The 21,530-nt window shown below is 42.1% G+C and overlaps 1 protein-coding gene across 4 annotated transcripts in view; it reads left to right on the top strand.

Annotated features, from left to right (window-relative positions):
* The window catches only part of SPAST (spastin), a 169,783-nt gene that overhangs the window by 141,328 nt on the left and 6,925 nt on the right, over positions 1 to 21,530 (top strand). For 2 of the 4 annotated variants that reach the window (XM_063917816.1, XM_063917817.1), the window contains 8 exons: positions 2,360 to 2,434; positions 3,009 to 3,080; positions 5,160 to 5,235; positions 10,344 to 10,435; positions 10,842 to 10,921; positions 12,009 to 12,051; positions 14,202 to 14,281; positions 15,488 to 15,558. In XM_063917816.1, the coding sequence (XP_063773886.1) occupies positions 2,360 to 2,434; positions 3,009 to 3,080; positions 5,160 to 5,235; positions 10,344 to 10,435; positions 10,842 to 10,921; positions 12,009 to 12,051; positions 14,202 to 14,281; positions 15,488 to 15,558 (589 nt within the window). Of the gene's footprint in view, positions 1 to 2,359; positions 2,435 to 3,008; positions 3,081 to 5,159; positions 5,236 to 10,343; positions 10,436 to 10,841; positions 10,922 to 12,008; positions 12,052 to 14,201; positions 14,282 to 15,286; positions 15,446 to 15,487; positions 15,559 to 21,530 lie in introns of those variants that run through there. The other 2 variants (XM_063917818.1, XM_063917819.1) reach the window with 2 other exon arrangements.

Raw genomic sequence — 21,530 nt, forward strand, 5'->3', positions numbered from 1 at the left:
ACAAATAAGACATAAATGTGTAAATCATGTCAGAACAACTGCAGATTAAGACAAAGCAGAAGTGTAAATTCTCAGAGTAAGTGCAAATCGTACTAATCGTATCATGATTACATAGAGAGAGCACAAAGGAGAGACCGTAAATAAATTAATGTGGACAGAGGAGATGGACACTCAAGGTTTAGAGGGGCGTGCCCACGACAGTTTGCGGTCTATTGAGAGGGTGCCGAGGGAGACGGGTAGAGTTGGTGGGATCGGTGCAGATGGAGTAATAGGATATGTTTTTGGTGGAAGTGAAAAGATTGGGGGAGTGTCTGATTAGGGCGAGTAACAAGGTCCACAGGTGGGGGTCAGCGCAAGAAGTGGATTTAATGCTGTTGTGTGAGGTGGTTATCAGTGGAGAGGTGAGACCTAGGTCCGAGGAAGATTGGCGAATAAAGGGGATGCCTCTTGAGATGAGGTCAGATATGTTTGCGAGGATGACAAGTTCATGAATTAGGGTTTTGGACAACTTGTGTGTATATTGTGTGTAGGGGTGTATTTTACAATGTTGCAGTATAGGAGGCAGCAGGATATGGTGAGGACTGTATGTGGAAGAGGAGGCGAGAATGTAGCCAAGGTAACAGGATAGGGTGAGATGTGAAGGTGAGTGTAGATGAGAGGTACAAATGTTCCACTAACACCAGGATTGAATTCCTGGGTAATACAACCTGGGTAGACCCTTTCACACCAAACTTAGACCCTGGTTGCCCCAGCAATAATCTGTGTTTATTTTTCAACATGTTTATTTTCACAGATCAATTTGGGCTGTAGTTTGCTCTTGTATGGTAACAATCAGCAGATTTGCAAACCATTACTAGTAAAATGAAGAAACTTGCAAGATTGGCAGATCTGTATTTGCTGAAAATGATCTGCAAATCCCTTATAAATATCTGTAATGTATAAGCGCAGATAGGTGGATTGGGAAATCTTTAAATTCAGGGGGGAGATGACAGAATTGGTAAATTGTCTTCGTTGCAATTGCTGATAGAGTGTTATTGGTGTAGGCGGCACACACAGATGGGTGAGGGTGCAGCACATAGAGGGAGTACAGCATCCATTTATAAGATCAAATGTCAATATAACGGCAGTGCTATGAGATATTCAAGAGATGCAGTATAACAGGGAACTATAGGTGGCAGGATATAAACACTTCTGAGGTAAGAGGACACCAAAAAAATTAAGAAACTATACGTTTTGATCAGTTCTAACCTGGGATGCAAGTCTGTGAGGAGGACATCTCACATTACAAGCACTCTGCACAGAGCCCTCTTTTCACCCACCGCTACTTTCACAGTGCATGCCTCTCTTCATGAATTGCTGAAGCTGTGCGCTGTGTAAGCTGCACAGTGCAGATATCCACGCTGCTACTACTCTGCACCATTTTGATAATCAAGGGGCACTGACATCACAGCTGCAGACAGGTATACGGAAGGGGAGAAGAAAGGTGAGGAGCAGTAATGTGAGGGACTGATCATCCCAGATCCATCTAGAACAGGCATTCCCAACCACGGTCCTGAAGGCACACCAACAGTGCAGGTTTTAGTGATATCCAGGCTGCAGCACAGATGGTTAAATCAAAATAACTGAGCTACTAATTAAGTCACCTGTGCTGAAGCCTGGATATCACTAAAACCTGCACTGTTGGTGTGCCTTGAAGACCGTGGTTGGGCATGCCTGGTCTAGAAGGTTAGGTTGCTCCTGACAGACTGAATTTGACTTGCCGCAATGTATTGTTGCTCTTCCACTGTGGTTAGGCCGGTGATGACTGAGGCTGTTTCCCCGTACCCGGTCAGCCCACCCCTGACTATTGTGGGCGGGGCCACTGCATTTTAACCGCTGCTTCCACTTATGTTTATTTTTTACATTCAAAGGGGGGGGGGGGGGGGGGAAGTCGGCCCACATGTGTCTTGACCACCATGATTCTTCCCAATGAGTCCTATCTGCAATCCGCCCCTGGCCCCATAGGTTCCCCATTTCTAATCATGATGTACTTAAAAAGAAACAAAAAAAAAATGACAGGTTTAATACCCAACATATTTTAATATTTAATATACAGCAACATAATTGACAAAATAACTATTTTCAAGATATATGTGCTTGTAGGCTTTATCTACTTTATGTAGTATCATTTTATACAGCTATGCATGATTTCAAGCTGTGAGGTATAGGTTTTTTTTTTTTTTTTTAATACCCTGTAAACTCTCTGGCCTAACTCTGAACAGAGAGCAAGTTATTTATGTTGCAGTCGATCATTTTAATTGATATTAGTGATTTATTCTTTATGTAAAAAAATAAATAATAATATTTTGTTTGCCTTTAGCTATTCACTGGACTGAGAGCTCCTGCACGAGGGTTATTACTTTTTGGGCCGCCTGGAAATGGAAAGACTATGCTGGTGAGAAATACTACTTTATCCAGTACTAGTATTTTGGACTTATTATTTGCCAAGTCGCTAGCCATTGTGCCTGGCATTGCCAGTTCTAACGAGCCTTTTGCAAAATAGACATTTGGTAGTATTATATAATACAAAAAATATGCATTTTTTTGAATTTACCTTTTATGGGGATATCCAATTAGCCCTGTTTTTTACCAGGGCTAATTGTCCTGCCGGGGACTATCTAATTAGCCCCGATAAGCCGGCACGTGCCGCGGCTTATCGGGGATTTTGTTTCACCTGCCCCCTGCAGGCGAAGCAGAATCCCCGGAAACAGCCCCGTTTTCGTCCGAAAACGGGTCTGTTTCACACGAAAACACACAGGTTTCACTGGTGTTTTCGGGAGAAAGGGTTTGTTTTGTGTTTTTTTTTTTTTTTTTTTTACAGGCGATCTATCTGGATAGCCTGTAAAAAATAAATAAATAAAAATCAATCTGTGAAACATCAGAAAAAAGTCCGAACGGGGATAACTGGATATCCCCCTTAATCTCTTTGTGTTCCTATAACTGCTTTTTATTTTTGTTTTCTTTGTCAGGCAAAAGCTGTGGCAGCTGAATCGAATGCAACATTTTTTAACATAAGTGCAGCCAGCCTCACCTCTAAGTATGTAAGTGTCAATGTCATATTCAATCTGTACTCAAGGTTGGGTTACAATGTTCTTGCAAAATCTAGGGTTTGTTAATCATCTCCTCAAATACTATCAGCAGTGTATTACACAGGCAGAGCTCATTGAACTAATATTATGTTTGGTCAAGGTAGTCCTGAAATCGTGACATCCTGCATGTACATAACTGTTCTGAAAAGTATGATCACTGAACAACTGGAGGCTGATAACTTTTCTTGATATTTTTAATTCTATTTGCGAATTGTTTTATTTTAAGTCGTTATAATGAAGTGGTCTCTGTCAGTCATGGTCTGTGCTTATTAAATCCCTTTCAAAAAAAAATAATTAAAAAGCACTACATTTCACCTGTTACCCGCAACAGTGCAGCAGCCGCGCAAAAGGGTATTTTTTCACATTTTTTTTATTACCCCTATTCAGTTAGGTCGCGCAAAAATACATAGGTTTCGTGAAAAGCCACAGTCTTTTGTATTTTCTCAACACTTATTGCGAGTCTAGGGGGCACTAATTGCAGATTATGCCAGAGTACGCAAAGCATAATCCTAGATAAGTGCCAGCATCGGGGATCAGGGATAAGCTCCTGCTTATAGGGTCTAATTGGATAGCCCCCCGCAAATTGCCATGGCTAATTGGATACAGTCCTATCTATTTGTAATGTAAATGTATTGCTTGTTACTAATTTGGTTTTGATGTAAGTTTGTGCGCTTTTAATGTGTCTTCCTTCAAACATAACTAAGGAGAGACTGATGCTCACATAGTACGCATTGATTGTCTTTGGATAAAAGCAGATACAGTGCATAGGGCACAACACAGATAGGTGAAAGGGAAGCATGGTCAGTTAGCTCACCTTCCCCTCTTAATTCATACACTAAACTGTGTAGATTGTGCACCACTATAAAGATCAATGATCTATGTTAGTATTCAGTTCTTCTCAGGCTTTGGTTACGAGATCCTGATAGTCTGGATGCCGGCGTTCAGAATACAGACAGCGGCAGCCCGACGGTCAGAATTCTGACACATTTAGGTAACTAGGCTAACCCTTACCCTTACATTCCCCTACCTCAGCCTAACCCTTACCCTACCTGGCATACGGTTCCGGTATGAATGGTCGACCATGTTATGGTCGACAGTCATTAGGTCGACCACTATTGGTCGACATTGACATGGTCGACATGGACACATGGTCGACACATGAAAGGTTAACACATGAAAAGGTCGACATGAGTTTTTTAACTTTTTTTGTGTCTTTTTTTGCGTAAAGTGACTTGGAACCCCAATTAGTGCACCGCGTCCCCTCGCATGGCTCGCGAGCTTAGGGCATGGTGCCTTCGCTCCGCTACCGCTTCGCTCGGCACAGATTACCGTTCCAATCGTAGTCCACGTGGATCGTAAAGTATGGAAAAGTTCCCCAAAAGAAGAAAAAGTTAAAAAAACTCATGTCGACCTTTTCATGTGTCGACCTTTTCATGTGTTGACCTTTCATGTGTCGACCATTTTCATGTGTCGACCACGTGTCCATGTCGACCATGTCAATGTCGACCAATAGTGGTCGACCTAATGACTGTCGACCATAACATGGTCGACCATGTGAACGGATACCCTGGCATACTTATGCTCGAGATGACTGTTGGGATACTGGCGTCGGGATTCTGAGTGGTGTCAGTATTCCGGTGCCAGTCTTTTGACCACCAGCATCCTGACTATCAGAATGGCAACTACATCCCCTTCTCAGTTTTGTTTGAGAGGTAAGATGAAAAAAAATAAACTAATTTTATACACTAAAGTGAATTAGCCATAATATGCATTTCCAGAAAGGCCCATCATGGCTAGAATAATGTTTCCTCACATCCCATGGAGGTGCCCAGTTATTGTTATGTAAGAGATACTGTAATATACCAGATATGTGCACAGCCGACCATTCATGCTCGGTGGCTAATTGAATTACCCCCCATAGTCTTGGATAATTTGATTTTATCGTTGTGTTGTTTTTATTGTTTGGCCGGATTATTTTTGTGTTCTTGGTATGGTGCTAATGTGCCTTTTTTTTTTTTTTTTCCCCCCCAGGTAGGCGAAGGGGAAAAATTGGTGCGGGCGCTGTTTTCTGTGGCAAGAGAACTTCAACCATCTATTATTTTTATAGGTAAGAACTAGTTTAGATTTTTGTATCGCAATCTTATCAAAGGGGTTGGTACACTTTAATTCCTTCTATTTAGGGAGTTATCCTTTCCCCTGCTAGTTCGTAGATTAAGGGCGGAATTCAGTTATCTTCGGTAGATAACCGCAGGCTAATTGATCCTTCAGGGCTATCCAATATGCCCTGAAGCCAGGAGTTATTAGGAACATTTTTTTTTCACCTGCCTCAATATGTCAAAAGAAAATCCCAGAAAACTTGGAGGTTAATTGGTGCCTGTTAACGCACGAATCTTTGAACTTCTCACTTGCAAAATCAGGTAAAAAAATCTGAAAATTATATGCAGGTAAGGTGTGATTTGTAAATCGTTCTGATGTATGGTTTTAGAGAAAGGAGGGATCTAACCTCTCACATCATGAATGCATCATATTTGCACTCATTGTAGCTTAAATAACAGAGATTAATGTGCACAAACCATATCTGATGTAGTCATCACACAGGGAAAGTTAGGTCCAGTTATTTTTAGTATTTAAGTTACATTTCTGTGGGCAGTTCTATGGTGGTAAGGCAGTCAGCAGAGACTTGGAGGACCTCATCCAGAGTTGTGATGATCATCAAAATGGATGAGCACCCTTTGTTTAGACGGGGGGATCAAGTTTCTACATTGATGTTTGTAGCCTGCATTTCCTGACGTTCCTCGCGGACAGATTAGCTGAGTGTTAAATCTGTAAGGTTGATCATACGCACTGACTAACCATCATTGCCATCCAAAGATCTCTCTGTTGTGAGGACATTGGCCAATCAGTCATTTACGCCGTACACAGCAGAAGAATATCAAGGCGAAATGTGCCAGTTCTTCAAGCAATTTTCATAATGGGCTGTCCTTCTGAGGACACAGGAACAATGTGTGGGAGATATGTTATATGTATATATGTATACTCACCCCACCTCCATACAGTGAACAGTGTGTGCACTGCCATGCAATCTATAGATAGTGGGGCAGGACACTCCTGGCAGACCCTGGATGTAATGCCGCTGTGCTCAGTGACATTGTATGTATAGGCAGCATTAGCTCACTGTGCGGTACATAAGAGGCATAACACAATGTATGCATCACATGGGCACACACACCAGTGTAGTATATGTATAATAATGTACTGCAGCATTAGGGCGCCCAGCCCACCTACACGCTGGCCCCTAGCAGCAACACCAAGCTCATGTTGGTGCATCTGATCTCTCCCGGGCTGTTTTTGAACTACAAGTCCCGGCCAACCTCTCTGTTGAGGAAAAATTAGAAGCAGGAATGGGTATGCTAGTGACTAGCCCCCAATGGATACTGCACCTGTTAGTCCTGGGCTGCCCTGTCCATATTGACTGGAACCTTAGCTTGATTCATATAATTTGCCTTTCCATGGAACATTTCCCATATATTTGGATTGCACATATTTAGTTCAATGTGCTTTTAGAAGTAATTGACAATTCTGCCATAATATATGCAGTGCTACCTGTGCATGAACGTAGTTGTTTAGATAACCATCTATAGATATACAGCAGGAGCAAATACTGAAATGATGCCACCTTTCCATTATCAGTGGCACTGGGAGAGGTCGGACTCTGTGCACAGCAGGGGCGGTCAGGGAATCGCTTGCTGCCAGGACCACAGGCAACACTGGCCAGGCAGCCGGATATAAAGGGGAGCAAAACTGACCTGCTCCGGGACATGGGGGCACTAGCGGCAGTCACACACACAGCGCGCACAGGGGTATATAATTTATGTAAGCATTATATACACTGCTGCTGTCTGACCACAACAGCCCCCTTCCCCTCTCTATATCAACACAGCACCCGCTGTTGCCGCCTGTCTATGATGTAGCAGGACCTGTCAGCAAATATTTAAAATAATCCAGTCCACCTAATGATGCACAGAGCGGCCGCCCTATCTGCAATCGCTTGGTCGGCCATACACACGGAACGATGCACCAGTATATCTGCAGATATCGCATGCGACGCGGTGCAGTCTAATGAAGGACTGAAAGAGGGGCCATATGGTTCTAATGTGTACCCAGCCTTATACTTGTATTGCCTACTTGATGCATTATATTTGTATGGTACTTTGGCTATGTGGTTGGATCATTTACTTTTATGGGGACCTGTTAGTTGTAAATGGTCTCTGTAGGCGTCCACCTCTTCCACATATGTGGATTTAAAAAAAAATCATTGTCTTGCATTGTGGACTCTCTTTGTTGCCAGATGCAGTAATATTGGACCAATTTCTCCCCCCTCCTAAATATAACATACTATAGGAGGAATTCAATTAATTGTGGTAAATTTTACTGAAAAAAAGGCCAATGTTTTTATGGGGTAATTCAATTAATACCACTTTTTTTTGTTTGCAGTAAAAATTTACCCACAATCGTGTGAAAAACTCAGGATCTGGGATAAGTTCCCGGATCTAGGTTTGTTTTTTTGTGATTGCGCCCGCAGCTAATTGAATTCCCCCCTGTATGTGGCCAAAATACCTTATTTTAAGGTATGTAAACTATATGTTGTGTTAATGTTTAAAGGACGCCCTTTTCTATTTGATCAACAAATGTCTTTTACATTGAGGGTCTCTTCCTGGATTTTTAGGGTCAGAATAAGGTATATTCCCCTTTTAAAAATACTAAGATTTATTTATCAATGCCTCTTCTGTTTCACTTGCAAACCTTTCAATAATGTGTTATAAAAACTTCAGATGTTTTCAACTTAAAATGCTGGAAACCAAGGCAACAGTGTTTTTTTTAATTATAGCAGAGCCTTTTTATTATCTACCCTTTTTATCTCCAGTCAGTAGTGTTGTCACTGGACATAGAAAATGAAGTAATTAGGGCTCTTAAGACACTTTTTTAACAAACCCAGCCAAATCTCATCCTAACCCTCTGTCCCACGCTCAGTCTACCCCATCTGTGTCACCCCTGTCTGCCTGCCCCTCCCATTTAGAATGTAAGCTCTCACGAGTAGGGCCCTCTTCCCTCATGTGCTTATCCTTTTCTTACTTTAATAATCCTCAACTGCCCAAATCCTGCAGTTTTCGCCCACCTTGACACTTATCTTTATGTCGTCTACTGATGTAGTTATGCTTAGTTATCCGGTACTTGTCCTATATTGTCTTCAACTGTAAGTCACAGTTTCCCTGTTTTGATTATGTGCATATGTACTCTATAATTGGGCGCTGCGGAACCCTTGTGGCACCATATAAATAAAGGATAATAATAAATAATAATATCTAAACATACTGCAGTGAAATGCACGTCTAAAAACAAATCTTGTATTTTGTAGTTTCCACTTCACTATAAGCAATATTTGTGATCCCATAGCTGTTGTTTTGTCAGGAAATAGTTTTGCTTGCCGATAGTAGACCACAACGGAATCGGGGTTACTGGCATACAGTAGATGGCTGTCAAAGTCGAAAAATATTGCAATACACACACCACATGCAAACACCACAAAGATGGCATCCATGCATGTACTCAGTCTGCCGTGCGTGCGCATACTCGCAAATTGCGTACAATCGCCTCCCACGGGAGTGCGCGTACGGGCGTGGTATGAGCAATTACAGAAAGATTCTTACTTGCAATGGAAATGATTAGACACATGCCACAGTGCCCAGCCTGTGTCGAGTCACTGTTCACAAACACACTAATCTAACCAAACATGCACATCCTTCCAACACAATGTCTTGTTCACTCCAATGTTTGAACAGACCCCCTGGTCTGTGAAGAAAGACAAACACAAACCGAACAAGTCATCGTTTGGTAGGGGCCAGAACAATGGGAGACAAATATCCCAATAGATGCACTCAAGCCTGCGGTTGCAAATTATTAACTACTGGCAGCCTGCAGTCTAGAAACACTTATAAATATATATGTGTGTGTATGTATATGTATATGTATATATATATATATATATATATATATATATATATATATATATATATATATATATATATATATGTGTATCTTGAGAATGGTTGGTCATTTCATGTGTAGGATCATGTTGCCTGGAGATAACATAACAAAGTAATCTAATGAACATGGAAATATCTGTCACACATTACATATTTCCCAAACTTAATACACACATTACACAGTTTCCTCTTTCCCCTCATGCAACTTTTACTTATTTACAAGGCACAACAAGGGAATTATACACATTTACAGTATGCGAGGGGACAGTAACTGATCAGAGCATCATGCATGGTATCTACGTGTTCGGATAATTATGAGTAATAATCCGGTGTTGGTTTGGAGAAGATCGCTTGTCGTTGCGAATAGTTATTCGCAAAGGCAGATTAAAGGTATATTTGTGTTTATTATGTACTTGGTATGCGGTGGGAATCCAGAGCTGACCAGCTGTACACACCCCTGGATTAAGGCATCGCCCATCTCTTCAAACCGACCATCCCTCCAACCAATCAGTGGAGAGCATACAACCCCATTGTATTGTATTTTGGGCAAGGGTATATAAACCTTGCACCTGGGCCGGTCACTCTCTCTCTCTGCTTTTTAAAGACTCATAGGTCGTCTCGCCAGACGACTGGGGACCGGATCCGGGTGGCGCAAGCGACAAAGCGTACGTATCATTGGGTGTGACACTCTCTCTGTGATTGAATTGTATTGTGTTGTACCATTTATATTGTAACTTATTGTAATCCCCTTTTTCAAATATATTATTACTTGTTGCTGCTTTGGACCACAACTTACAATCAAATACTGTTGTCGCATTCAGTTTCTGTTGAGCGTTTGTATAGTGTAATTGCCACACGTAGAGCTGCCTCGTGCTCTCAGCGTGTCGGTCTGTGTGTATGCACTGAGTGTAAGCTGCACGGCTATTCCGGCATGTGTACGCAAAGTGCGTGCACTGTACGGGACTGTGTACGCTAACTGGGGACAGAGTACGAAGGTAAAGGATTTATTACAGCGGCCGCAGCGTCTTCGGTTACAGTGTGCAATAGGGGTTAGTGGCTGCTTTCCAAGAAATATATCGAACTTCTCATGGCTAGACAAGAGACCTTTCTTGCTGACCGAAATGTTTCATACCCCACTTTACACAATATCTGAATGTGTTTCCCCTTACAGATGAGGTGGATAGTCTTTTATGTGAAAGGAGAGAAGGAGAACATGATGCTAGCAGACGATTAAAAACAGAATTTTTAATAGAGTTTGATGGAGTAAGTATTAGCTGTTTTCTGTAATTTCTAATTACTGTAAATCTCCCCTGTTAGTAATGAGACTCCACATTGAATGTTCTAATGTTTTCTGTTAAGGGCAGATAGCTATAGATTGTTTTTAAAGGCATTGGAGCTTCATCTATTTTGCTATTAAATAGTAGTTTTATACTTATTTCTGTTAGACAACAAGTGTTGGTATGCCTTTTAGCTTGTTTGCATTTCATTATATAAGCATGTTTTGCCAGTTTCGAACTTTAAAAACCCATTGTTAAATCACTCTTGCTTATTTGGCTTTTGTAGTTGAAATATTTCAGACATTGCTTGGATGTGATTACTGCATTTATTGATTTTACTCCTATGAAATGTCTCCCCCTTTACCCTTTACTGACTGATTTGCTGACTGTAGGTACAGTCTGGAGGAGATGACCGGGTTCTGGTCATGGGAGCAACTAACAGACCTCAGGAGCTGGACGATGCAGTTCTCAGGTACCCACTACAGCAGTGGTTTCCAAACTTTTTGGAATCACGGCACCCTAGAATATCAGAATTTTTTATTGAGAAATTTAGAAAGAAATATAAGTGTGTGTGAGAGAGAGGTGGGTGAGTGCGTTGTTCTTCCACATCCCGCACAAAGGGGGTCATTCCGAGTTGATCGTACGCTAGCAACTTTTTGCTTTGCTGCGAGCAGATAGTCGCCGCCTATGGGGGAGTGTATTTTTGCTTTGCAAGTGTGCGAACGCTTTTGCAGCCGACTGCACAAAAAAGTTTTTGGCAGTTTCTGAGTAGCTCTGGACTTACTCAGCCCTTGCGATCACTTCAGCTTGTCCGGTCCCGGAATTGACGTCAGACACCCGCCCTGCAAACGCTTGCTTTTTTCCAACCACTCCCTGAAAACGGTCAGTTAACTTGCATAAACGCCCTCTTTCTGTCAGTCACCTTGCAATCGGCTGTGCGAATGTATTTTTCGTTAAATCCATCGCCCAGCACCAATCCTTCTTGTACCTGTATGACGCGCCTGCGCATTGCGGTGCATACGCATCCACAGTTTTGCCGTATTTTAACCTGACCGCAGCGCTGCAAAAAGTTGCTAGCGAGCGATTAACTTGGAATGACCCCCAAAGTGCAGGCAGAGAGGACTCTCTCCCCAGCCCAGCGCACAGCAGCATGTGCTGAGCTTGAGGAGAGAGGCTTCTGCAGAAGCAGTCTTTTCTCAGTCACAGCTTGAAGTGCCACTGCCTGCAAGGGAAGGGGGGTTTAGCAGCGGCAGGTCCCGGGCCCCTCCAACAGGCCTGGGTAAATAGTAAACCCCCCTCTCAGTGCCACTGTGGCTCAGGTGTGATTTGTTATGTACTGGAAACTCCATGTGATATACAAAACTGAAATTGTTGATAACCTTCTGTATTTCACCTTATTGATAAAATTTTTCTAAGTACCTGTGAGAGAAATAAAAAATAAATTAAAAAAATGCATACTTTTATGTTTTGTATTGATTCATGATGGGCAATACCTACCCATGTCTTAAATGTTCTCATCATAATAACTTGCTAAGACGAATACATTTTATTTTTTGCAGGCGATTCACTAAAAGGGTTTATGTCTCCTTACCAAACGAAGAGGTATGAAACATACTTTTTATTATTGTTTAAGGGAATCTGATATATATTTATATCCAGGCAGTACACTGACATATATGTAGCATAGATGTGCTGTAACAGTATTGTACATAAATAAGGTGTTTTTGTGTCTTATTACCAGCAGTAGTTGTGAAATCTGCCAGAAAAATTTAGTGAACTGTAAGTTTGGTCCTCTCAGGAGTAGTCTACTTTTTCAGTCTATGCTAGATACCTCAAATCGTACTCCTTATCATAGGACATATCACTGAATTTTTTTCTTCCTTTGGCTACATATAATCCTAAATATGTTTAACCTATAATTCAATTCAGAATCTGCCAAAAGATTCATCATAGCATACCCTTCCACCACATAACCTTGTCACCAGGTCACTCACCCCACCCTCCTACCTCGCCCATCACTTACTTCCTGCCCTTAGGTTCCCATCCACATTCTCATGACTCGTGTCATTGGTCTGTCTCCCTCTCCCCTAGATTGTAAGCTGCTAGTAGCTGGGTCCTCTCCCTCCTGTTCTCACAGCCCTCTTCTCTAGCACTTTAATGACAGCCTTCATACTCAGTGGCCATTTAGCCTGGATTTCATCTTGTTCGTAGACATTCATCTCTTCCATTGGCTTTACTCCTGCTAGTTGTGCCGTCACTATGGGAGACAGGTTCCACCCTTCACCGATTTACTCCCTTGTTCACCTTGCTTCCCAGCTGTATTGTGTACTGAGAATTGTGGTGCTAATTGTTATTTGTGCTCTTTTTATGTTTTGGTTACTGTAATGTAATGTTCTGTTTAGCCTATACTGCCCTACTGTTGCCAGATGTACGACACTGCGGACCACTTGTGGTGCTTTTATAGATAAAGTGTAATAATAATATCTAACCTGATATGTATGTTACTAACTGAATAGATAGTATAGTACATTAAAACACACAGGGAAAAAATGTTTTAACCTACAATCTTTATTTTCTATATACATTTATATATCTTCAGATTTTATTTCTCTGGTTTATCAATTGTGGCAATGATGCAAGATATTTTACTCAATATGCAAATAAATGTTTAATAAGTATAATTGTCCAGTTGCACCTAATGTAGACACTACTTTTTTTCTTCTGAAACCAAATTGTTTTTATTTCCGTGTCTATGGTGACACCACCTTTTTGGATAAATTGAGACTACACTAGATTATAGAACTGATTACAGTTAGTTAATGTTTGGAAGTTTTAAGTGTTTCATACAGTTCATTTTTCTTTCCTAAATAATAGAATAATATAAACTTTTATTACCGGTGCATCGGGTATCGCTCCTCTACTCATCTGTCGCAGGGTTACCACATTTACACAAATGTATTTCCTCTGGTAGTGGGATATATCCAGAAACTGAATGCTTAATATAGATGTAATTTGTGGGATAGTGTATGTGTTGGTGGAGCTTGAAGTCCTTAGTTAGCAGAGAAAACTCTCAGCAAAGTCCAGGTCGGGTCTGCATGGATTATCCTCTGTAGCTGTTGAATAGCAGAGCTCGGGTTACAGGGTGGCAAAAATTTAGATTCACAAGGTTGTACCAAGGCTGAATCCTTAACAGCGGGTCATTGGACGCGTTTCATCAACAGCACGACTTTGTCAAAAGTTTGGGATCACTTTCTCTTCCAGTCAGTTAAATAGTGTTTCCCAACTCCACTTTTCAAGGACCCCTAACAGTGTATGTGTTAGCGATATCTAATTTGGTGCACATGTGACTGGCTGACACAATTTATTTATTTTTTGTTGAGTTTTCTCTGCTAACTAAAGTTTTTAAGATTCACCAACTGGTAACAAGCTATCATATGCATTAAAAGTTCAGTATCTGGATATACCTTGCTAATAGTTGAATATGCTAGTCCTATATTTATGAAATATGAGGAGGTGGATTTTGTACATTTTTGTATGATTTAGTTTTCTGTCATAAGAGCTTGTCTTAAATACATTTTATGTTACGTTGTGTATACAGTATGTAATTTAATAAATTCTTATATTTTAGTAGCAATCGATTATTTATCTAAGACTTTCTTACAAGTGCTATTTATAACTCACTGCTGTATTTATATTAAGCAATCAGTTTTAGCCCGGCTATAGAAAGTTGTTTCTTCTTCTTGTCCGTATAGACCAGGCTTCTGCTTCTACAAAATCTACTAAGCAAGCAAGGGAGCCCACTGACACAAAAGGAACTGACACAATTGGCTAGGTAAGTCATGTGACATTTTTCTGGGTTGTACATGTAGTTGTGTCATGCAAGCAATCTGTTCTTTATGAAGTTTTTTCACAATTATGACCTCAGTATAAATTACCTATAATTGTTGTTAAAGAGAGCAACATACAGTGGTGGTTGAAAGTTTGTGAACCCTACAGAATTTTCTATTTAAATATATTTCTGCTGACATTTGCCCTTAACCACTTTACTGAAATTTTTTTTCCCCCCAAAACCGGCTCAGAAGTTGTCAGGTTTTTTTTTTTTTATGAGTCCATTAGGTGAAAAACATAAATTTAAACTTACTCAAAATGATTTTAGGTAAAAAAAGAAAAGAAAAAAAAAACATTTTACTTTTGATACTTGTAAAACAAAATGTTTTTTACCTCAAACATTAGTCAGCACCATCAGAAACATTGTGACCATTGCAACTTTTATTTTAAGACAGTGGGCAGCCGCCAGGGACACGGGGGTGGGGGTGGGGGGGGGGGGGGGCTTGATTTACCCCTCTCCAGCAGCTGCTATTGTCTGCAGCTTCTGGGTGGGGGGTCCTGCCGTGCAAATCAATCCGCAGCAATGGTCAGCAGCACAGTAAGCACTGGGGGAGGGTGCGGGAAGGCAGAGGGATATTTTTTTATGGGGGAGATGTACTAAGCCTTCTATAGAGTGGAGAAGTTGCCCATGGCTACGAATCACCTTCTTGCTAGAATTTATCAAGTACATTCTATAAAATCATAGGTAGGGCAACTTCTCCACTTGTCTAGGTTTCCACTCTCTAGAAAGTTTGATACGTCTTCCCCTGTATTACTGTCATTTACAGACTGATATGTCAACACATGTCATTGTTAGCAATTATATCCATTTTAAGAAATCCCTCTACAAGCAGCTTAAAATCTGTGTATTTTCTAAGGTACTGAGTTGTTTAATATTTGTGCCCATTGTAGGCTTGCCTTAAGAAATATGTATATATATTTTTAATCATATTTTGTTTATTTTCCCTAGTAGCAGAAGCCCTGTGGTGTCCTATTTTATTTGTTAGCGTATGGCGTTGTAGGCCCCCTACAAGGCGGCCAGTGATGTGTTTTAGTTTTTTCCTCTAGCCATGAGGGGAGTTTTGTCCTTTACAAGAAAATATTGGAGGCTCTGGTGATAAATCAGTTGTAACCAGTGTTAATGTGTGATTCTTTTAATATTTAACACTAGAATGACTGATGGTTACTCTGGCAGTGATATTACGGCACTGGCAAAAGATGCTGCTCTTGGACCTATAAGAGGTAAGTGTGGGTATAGTCTTTACATGTTGGCAGCAAATCTCATGTAATAAAATATTCTTTTTGAAGAGAATCCAAATGCCAACATTAAAAATAAGGAGCATTCACCTATATAGCCTATACTACATTTGTCACACAGCTTGGTGGCTGCTGTAATTCCCATATGGTAATGTGGCCATAACACTCACTGACCATCACTGAATTTAGCATTAAGTTTGCACTAAAATCGTTGTAATCATTAAGCATTTTGTGCAAATTTGTAACGGACTGCAGTCTTTGCAGATAACCCATGACTTCAGTGTACTGATTCAGTTAGTCCCATTAAATATATGCAATCTGCTTAATAATAATTACTATTATTTGTATTATTATTATTATGCTCTGCCACAGTTTTGCTATTAGTGAATGCTAAAACTGTGGAACATGATGCTGGGATGTTGCAGAATTTGTAACTGTCACGTTTTTTTTCCAGTTTCATAAGGAAATTTAAAGTTCTTAACAGCTAAGATTTTAGTCTTAAGTATATTTCCATAAGACTTTTTTTTTTTTTACTTTTTTTTTTAAACCACAAACCTGTTATATTGCTAGCCGTAGATATTGTGTTTCCCTCCTGCTTTTTCCATTTTTCACCTAACCCTTTTGCTGTGAGAGGTGTGAGCCAAGCTTTCTCCACTATGTGGCCATGCCATTTGCACTGTTACGTGATGCAGCGGTTTTGTCATGCATTTAACGTTTTTTATTTTTAGTAAGGTATTGTGTACTTATGTATGTATCTTTGTCAAATATATATATATATATATATATATATATATGTGTATATATATATATATATATATATATATATATATATATATAATATGAAAAATGGGGGTGGTAAATGGCGCTAGATCCTTCTTTACAACCTGAAATATCCTGTTTCCTTTAACAGTAATGAATTCTCCTATATTTTCTAGTACACTCCCCCGATTCCCTTTTTGTGGGGTGGCAGCCCTTTCCTCCAATGGTTAGCTGTTCAAGCACACCTTTTTAAATCTGGAAAACAAAGAAGTGAGAATAGGCGCCTCCTAGTGTATTATTGTATATAAGATGTGACCATCACCCTGTGAAGTAAAGGTGTACCGTATATGGTGTAATTCCAACCACCTTTCTCAATGGCACAATGTCACAATTTCAAAATGAGCGATGTCATCAGTAATATCCTGGTGATATTCCTCCTTCGTTTTAACTCACATAATGGAGACGAGCAGAAAAAGGACCGATGGTGCAATACGTTTTGCATAAAACACACATTTATTTAGAACTAGTCCAACAGTAAAAACATTGCACGTACCATATAAAAGATTGAAAATAGCTTATCTGTCAGTTAGTCGTCCATACGAGTAAACACTCAACGCGTTTCGTCTTATGCCCACGGCCTGGACTTCCTCAGGAGTGCGATGGTAATGATTGTATGGACACATATTTATACCCCTATCAATTAGCCCAATTATACAGGAAATTGACAGTTTCCCCGGTTTTCCGGAAATTACCGTCATTTCCGCCCGGATTATATATTATTTAGTCTGTGTTCAAAAAAAAAATAAAAAAATATATATATATATATATATATATATATATATATGTTATATAATATACATGATTCTAGCGCAAGTGTGCTTAACTAAGTTTGTAATGTGCATGTTTAGAGCGGTCTTTCTACCCCCGTCCGCCGTGACCGCCGGAAGTCACGAGCGGACCGGGGCTTCACAGCCGCCCTCTCTCTAACTGACTTCACGGAGCCCTGTGCGCATGCGCCTGCCAGGCCGGTCAAAACGCCGCCCACCGCCGCCGCGTTCATGCTCCCTCCGTCAGCGAGATGAGTCTGCTATTTTTAATCTTTTATATGGTACGGGCTATGTTTTTACTGTTGGACTACTTCTAAATAAATGTGTGTTTTATGCAAAACGTATTGCACCATTGGTCCTTTTTCTGCTCTTGTCTCCATTATGTGAGTTAAAACGAAGGAGGAATATCACCAGGATATTACTGATGATATCGCTTATTTTGAAATTGTGCCATTGAGAAAGGTGGTTGGAATTCCCCCATATACGGTACACCTTTACTTCACAGGGTGATACTAAGGGTGACGGTCACATCCTATATACAATACTACACTAGGAGGCGCCTATTCTCACTTCTTTGTTTTATATATATATATATATATATATATATATATATATATATAAAATATTTCTCTAACGTCCTAGTGGATGCTGGGGACTCCGTAAGGACCATGGGGAATAGACGGGCTCCGCAGGAGACATGGGCACTTTAAGAAAGAATTTAGATTCTGGTGTGCTCTGGCTCCTCCCTCTGTCCCTCCTCCAGACCTCAGTTTGAATCTGTGCCCGGACGAGCTGGGTCCTGTTCAGTGAGCTCTCCTGAGCTTGCTGTAAGAAAGTATTTTGTTAGGTTTTTTATTTTCAGGGAGCTCTGCTGGCAACAGACTCCCTGCATCGTGGGACAGAGGGGAGAGAAGCAGCCCTACTCTCTGAAGCTAGGTCCTGCTTCTTAGGCTACTGGACACCATTAGCTCCAGAGGGATCGTACACAGGATCTCACTCTCGTCGTCCGATCCCAGAGCCGCGCCGCCGTCCCCCTCGCAGAGCCGGAAGACAGAAGCCGGGTGAGTATGAGAAGCAAGAAGACTTCGAAATCAGCGGCAGAAGACTCCGTTCTTCACATGAGGTAACGCACAGCACTACAGCTGTGCGCCATTGCTCCAAACACACCTCACATACTCCGGTCACTGTAAGGGTGCAGGGCGCAGGGGGGGGCGCCCTGGGCAGCATATGGACCTCTGTTGGCAAAAGTACTCATATATACAGTTGGGCACTGTATATATGTATGAACCCCCGCCAAAAAGATATGTATTTTAGCGGGACAGAAGCCCACCGTTGAGTGGGTGGGGCTTCTCCCTCAGCACTCATCAGCCCCATTTTTTCTCCACAGCTCCGCTGAGAAGAAGCTCCCCAGGCTCTCCCCTGCAGATCACGGTAGAAAAGGGTAAAAGGAGAGGGGGGGCACATAATTAGGCGCTAAAAACACAATATACAGCAGCTACTGGGTTAACATTAAGTTACCGTGTTTCCCCGATAATAAGACACTGTCTTATTTTATTTTTTTTCAACAAAAAACACCATAGGGCTTATTTTCGGGGTAGGGCTTATTTTACAGCCACATGCCCCCAGTCCTGCTTTTACAGCCCCCAGTCCTGCTTTTACAGCCACATGCCCCCAGTCCTGCTTTTACAGACCCCAGTCCTGCTTTTACAGCCATCATGCCCCCAGTCCTGCTTTTACAGCCACCATGCCCCCAGTCCTGCTCCTCACCTACAGCACTTTCCAGTTCGTTTCTTCTTCTTGCTTCTTCTTGCTTTCCGCCAGCACCGCTGCTCCGCTCCCGCCGTGTACAGAAGCCGCGTGATGTGCGCGGTGACATCATGCGCAGGTCGCAATGCATCCCTGGGACTGGGAGCTGGAGTCTTCAACGGCTGATACAGTACCGTACTGTACAGCATCCCTCAAGCAGGGCGGCGGTGAAGGGGGTTAGCGGGGGTGAAGCTGGGGGCATTGAATTTAGTGCACGGACTCGGGTAATGGGAATTTTGATAGGGCTTATTTTCGGGGTAGGGCTTATTTTGGACCAGTTTCCAAAAGCAGGGGTAGGGCTTATTTTCGGGGTAGGGCTTATTATCGGGGAAACACGGTACTGTGTTATTCCTGGGTTATATAGCGCTGGGGTGTGTGCTGGCATACTCTCTCTCTGTCTCACCAAAGGGCCTTGTGGGGGAACTGTCTTCAAAATGGGCATTCCCTGTGTGTGTGGTGTGTCGGTACGCTTGTGTCGACATGTCTGATGAGGAAGGCTATGTGGAAGCAGAGCGGGAGCAAATGAATGTGGTGTCTCTGCCGACGGCACCGACACCTGATTGGATGGATATGTGGAAGGTTTTAAATGATAATGTTAATTCCTTACATAAAAGGTTGGAAAAAGCTGAAGCCGCAGGACAGTCAGGGTCCCAACCCATGCCTGATCTTATGTCGCAGAGGCTGACAGGGTCTCAGAAGCGCCCACTATCCCAAATTATTGACACGGATACCGACATGGATTCTGACTCCAGTGTCGATTACGATGATGCAAAGTTACAGCCAAGATTGGCTAAATCCATCCGTTATATGATTATAGCTATTAAGGATGTGTTGCACATCACAGAGGAAACCCCAGTCCCTGACAGGAGGGTTCATATGTATGGGGAAAAGAAGCCGCAGGTAACTTCCCCCCTCACACGAGCTCAATGAGTTATGTGAAAAGGCTTGGGAATCTCCAGATAAAAAACTGCAGATTTCCAAAAGGATTCTTATAGCGTATCCTTTCCCGCCAACGGACAGGTTACGCTGGGAATCCTCCCCTAGGGTGGACAAAGTTTTGACACGCTTATCCAAGAAGGTAGCCCTGCCGTCACAGGATACGGCTGCCCTCAAAGATGCAGCGGATAGAAAACAGGATGGTACCCTGAAGTCCATTTATACACATTCAGGTACCTTACTGAGGCCGGCAATCGCGTCGGCTTGGGTGTGTAGTGCTGTAGCAGCATGGACGGATACCTTATCTGAGGAACTTGATACCTTAGACAATGATACTATATTAATGACCCTGGGGCATATTAAAGACGCTGTCCTTTATATGAGAGATGCTCAGAGAAACATTAGCCTACTAGGTTCTAGAATAAATGCTATGTCGATTTCTGCCAGAAGGGTCCTGTGGACTCGGCAATGGACAGGTGATGCCGACTCAAAAAGGCACATGGAGGTTTTACCTTACAAGGGTGAGGAATTGTTTGGGGAGGGTCTCTCGGACCTGGTCTCCACAGCTACGGCTGGAAAGTCAAATTTTTTGCCATATGTTTCCCCACAGCCTAAGAAAGCACCGTATTACCAAATGCAGTCCTTTCGATCACAGAAAAACAAGAAAGTCCGAGGTGCGTCCTTTCTTGCCAGGGGCAGAGGCAGAGGAAAGAAGCTGCACAACACAGCTAGTTCCCAGGAACAGAAGTCCTCCCCGGCTTCCACTAAATCCACCGCATGACGCTGGGGCTCCACAGGCGGAGCTAGGCCCGGTGGGGGCGCGTCTCCGAAATTTCAGCCACAAGTGGGTTCACTCCCAGTTGGATCCCTGGGCAATAGATATTGTGTCTCAGGGATACAAGCTGGAATTCGAAGAGATGCCCCCTCACCGATACCTCAAATCGGCCCTGCCAGCTTCCCCCTTAGAGAGGGAAATAGTGTTAACTGCAGTTCACAAATTGTATCTTCAACAGGTGGTGGTCAAGGTTCCCCTCCTTCAACAAGGAAAGAGTTATTATTCAACAATGTTTGTGGTACCGAAACCGGACGGTTCGGTCAGACCCATATTGAATTTAAAATCCCTGAACATGTACCTAAAATGGTTCCGGTTCAAGATGGAATCGCTGAGAGCGGTCATTGCAAGCTTGGAAGCGGGGAATTTTATGGTGTCTCTGGACATAAAGGATGCATACCTTCATGTCCCTATTTATCCACCTCATCAGGCGTACCTCAGATTTGTGGTACAGGATTGTCATTACCAATTTCAGACGTTGCCGTTTGGTCTCTCCACGGCTCCGAGAATATTTACCAAGGTAATGGCGGAAATGATGGTACTCCTGCGGAAGCAAGGGGTCACAATTATCCCATACTTGGACGATCTCCTCATAAAAGCGAGGTCAAGAGAGCAGTTGCTGATCAGCGTAGCACGTTCTCTGGAAGTGTTACGGCAACACGGCTGGATTCTAAATATTCCAAAGTCGCAGTTGGTTCCTACGACTCGTCTGTCTTTCCTGGGCATGATTCTGGACACAGACCAGAAAAGGGTTTATCTCCCGATAGAGAAAGTTCAGGAACTCATGACACTGGTCA

Source organism: Pseudophryne corroboree, chromosome 4 (genome assembly GCF_028390025.1).
Source record: "Pseudophryne corroboree isolate aPseCor3 chromosome 4, aPseCor3.hap2, whole genome shotgun sequence".
In the NCBI taxonomy this organism is placed as follows: domain Eukaryota; kingdom Metazoa; phylum Chordata; class Amphibia; order Anura; family Myobatrachidae; genus Pseudophryne; species Pseudophryne corroboree.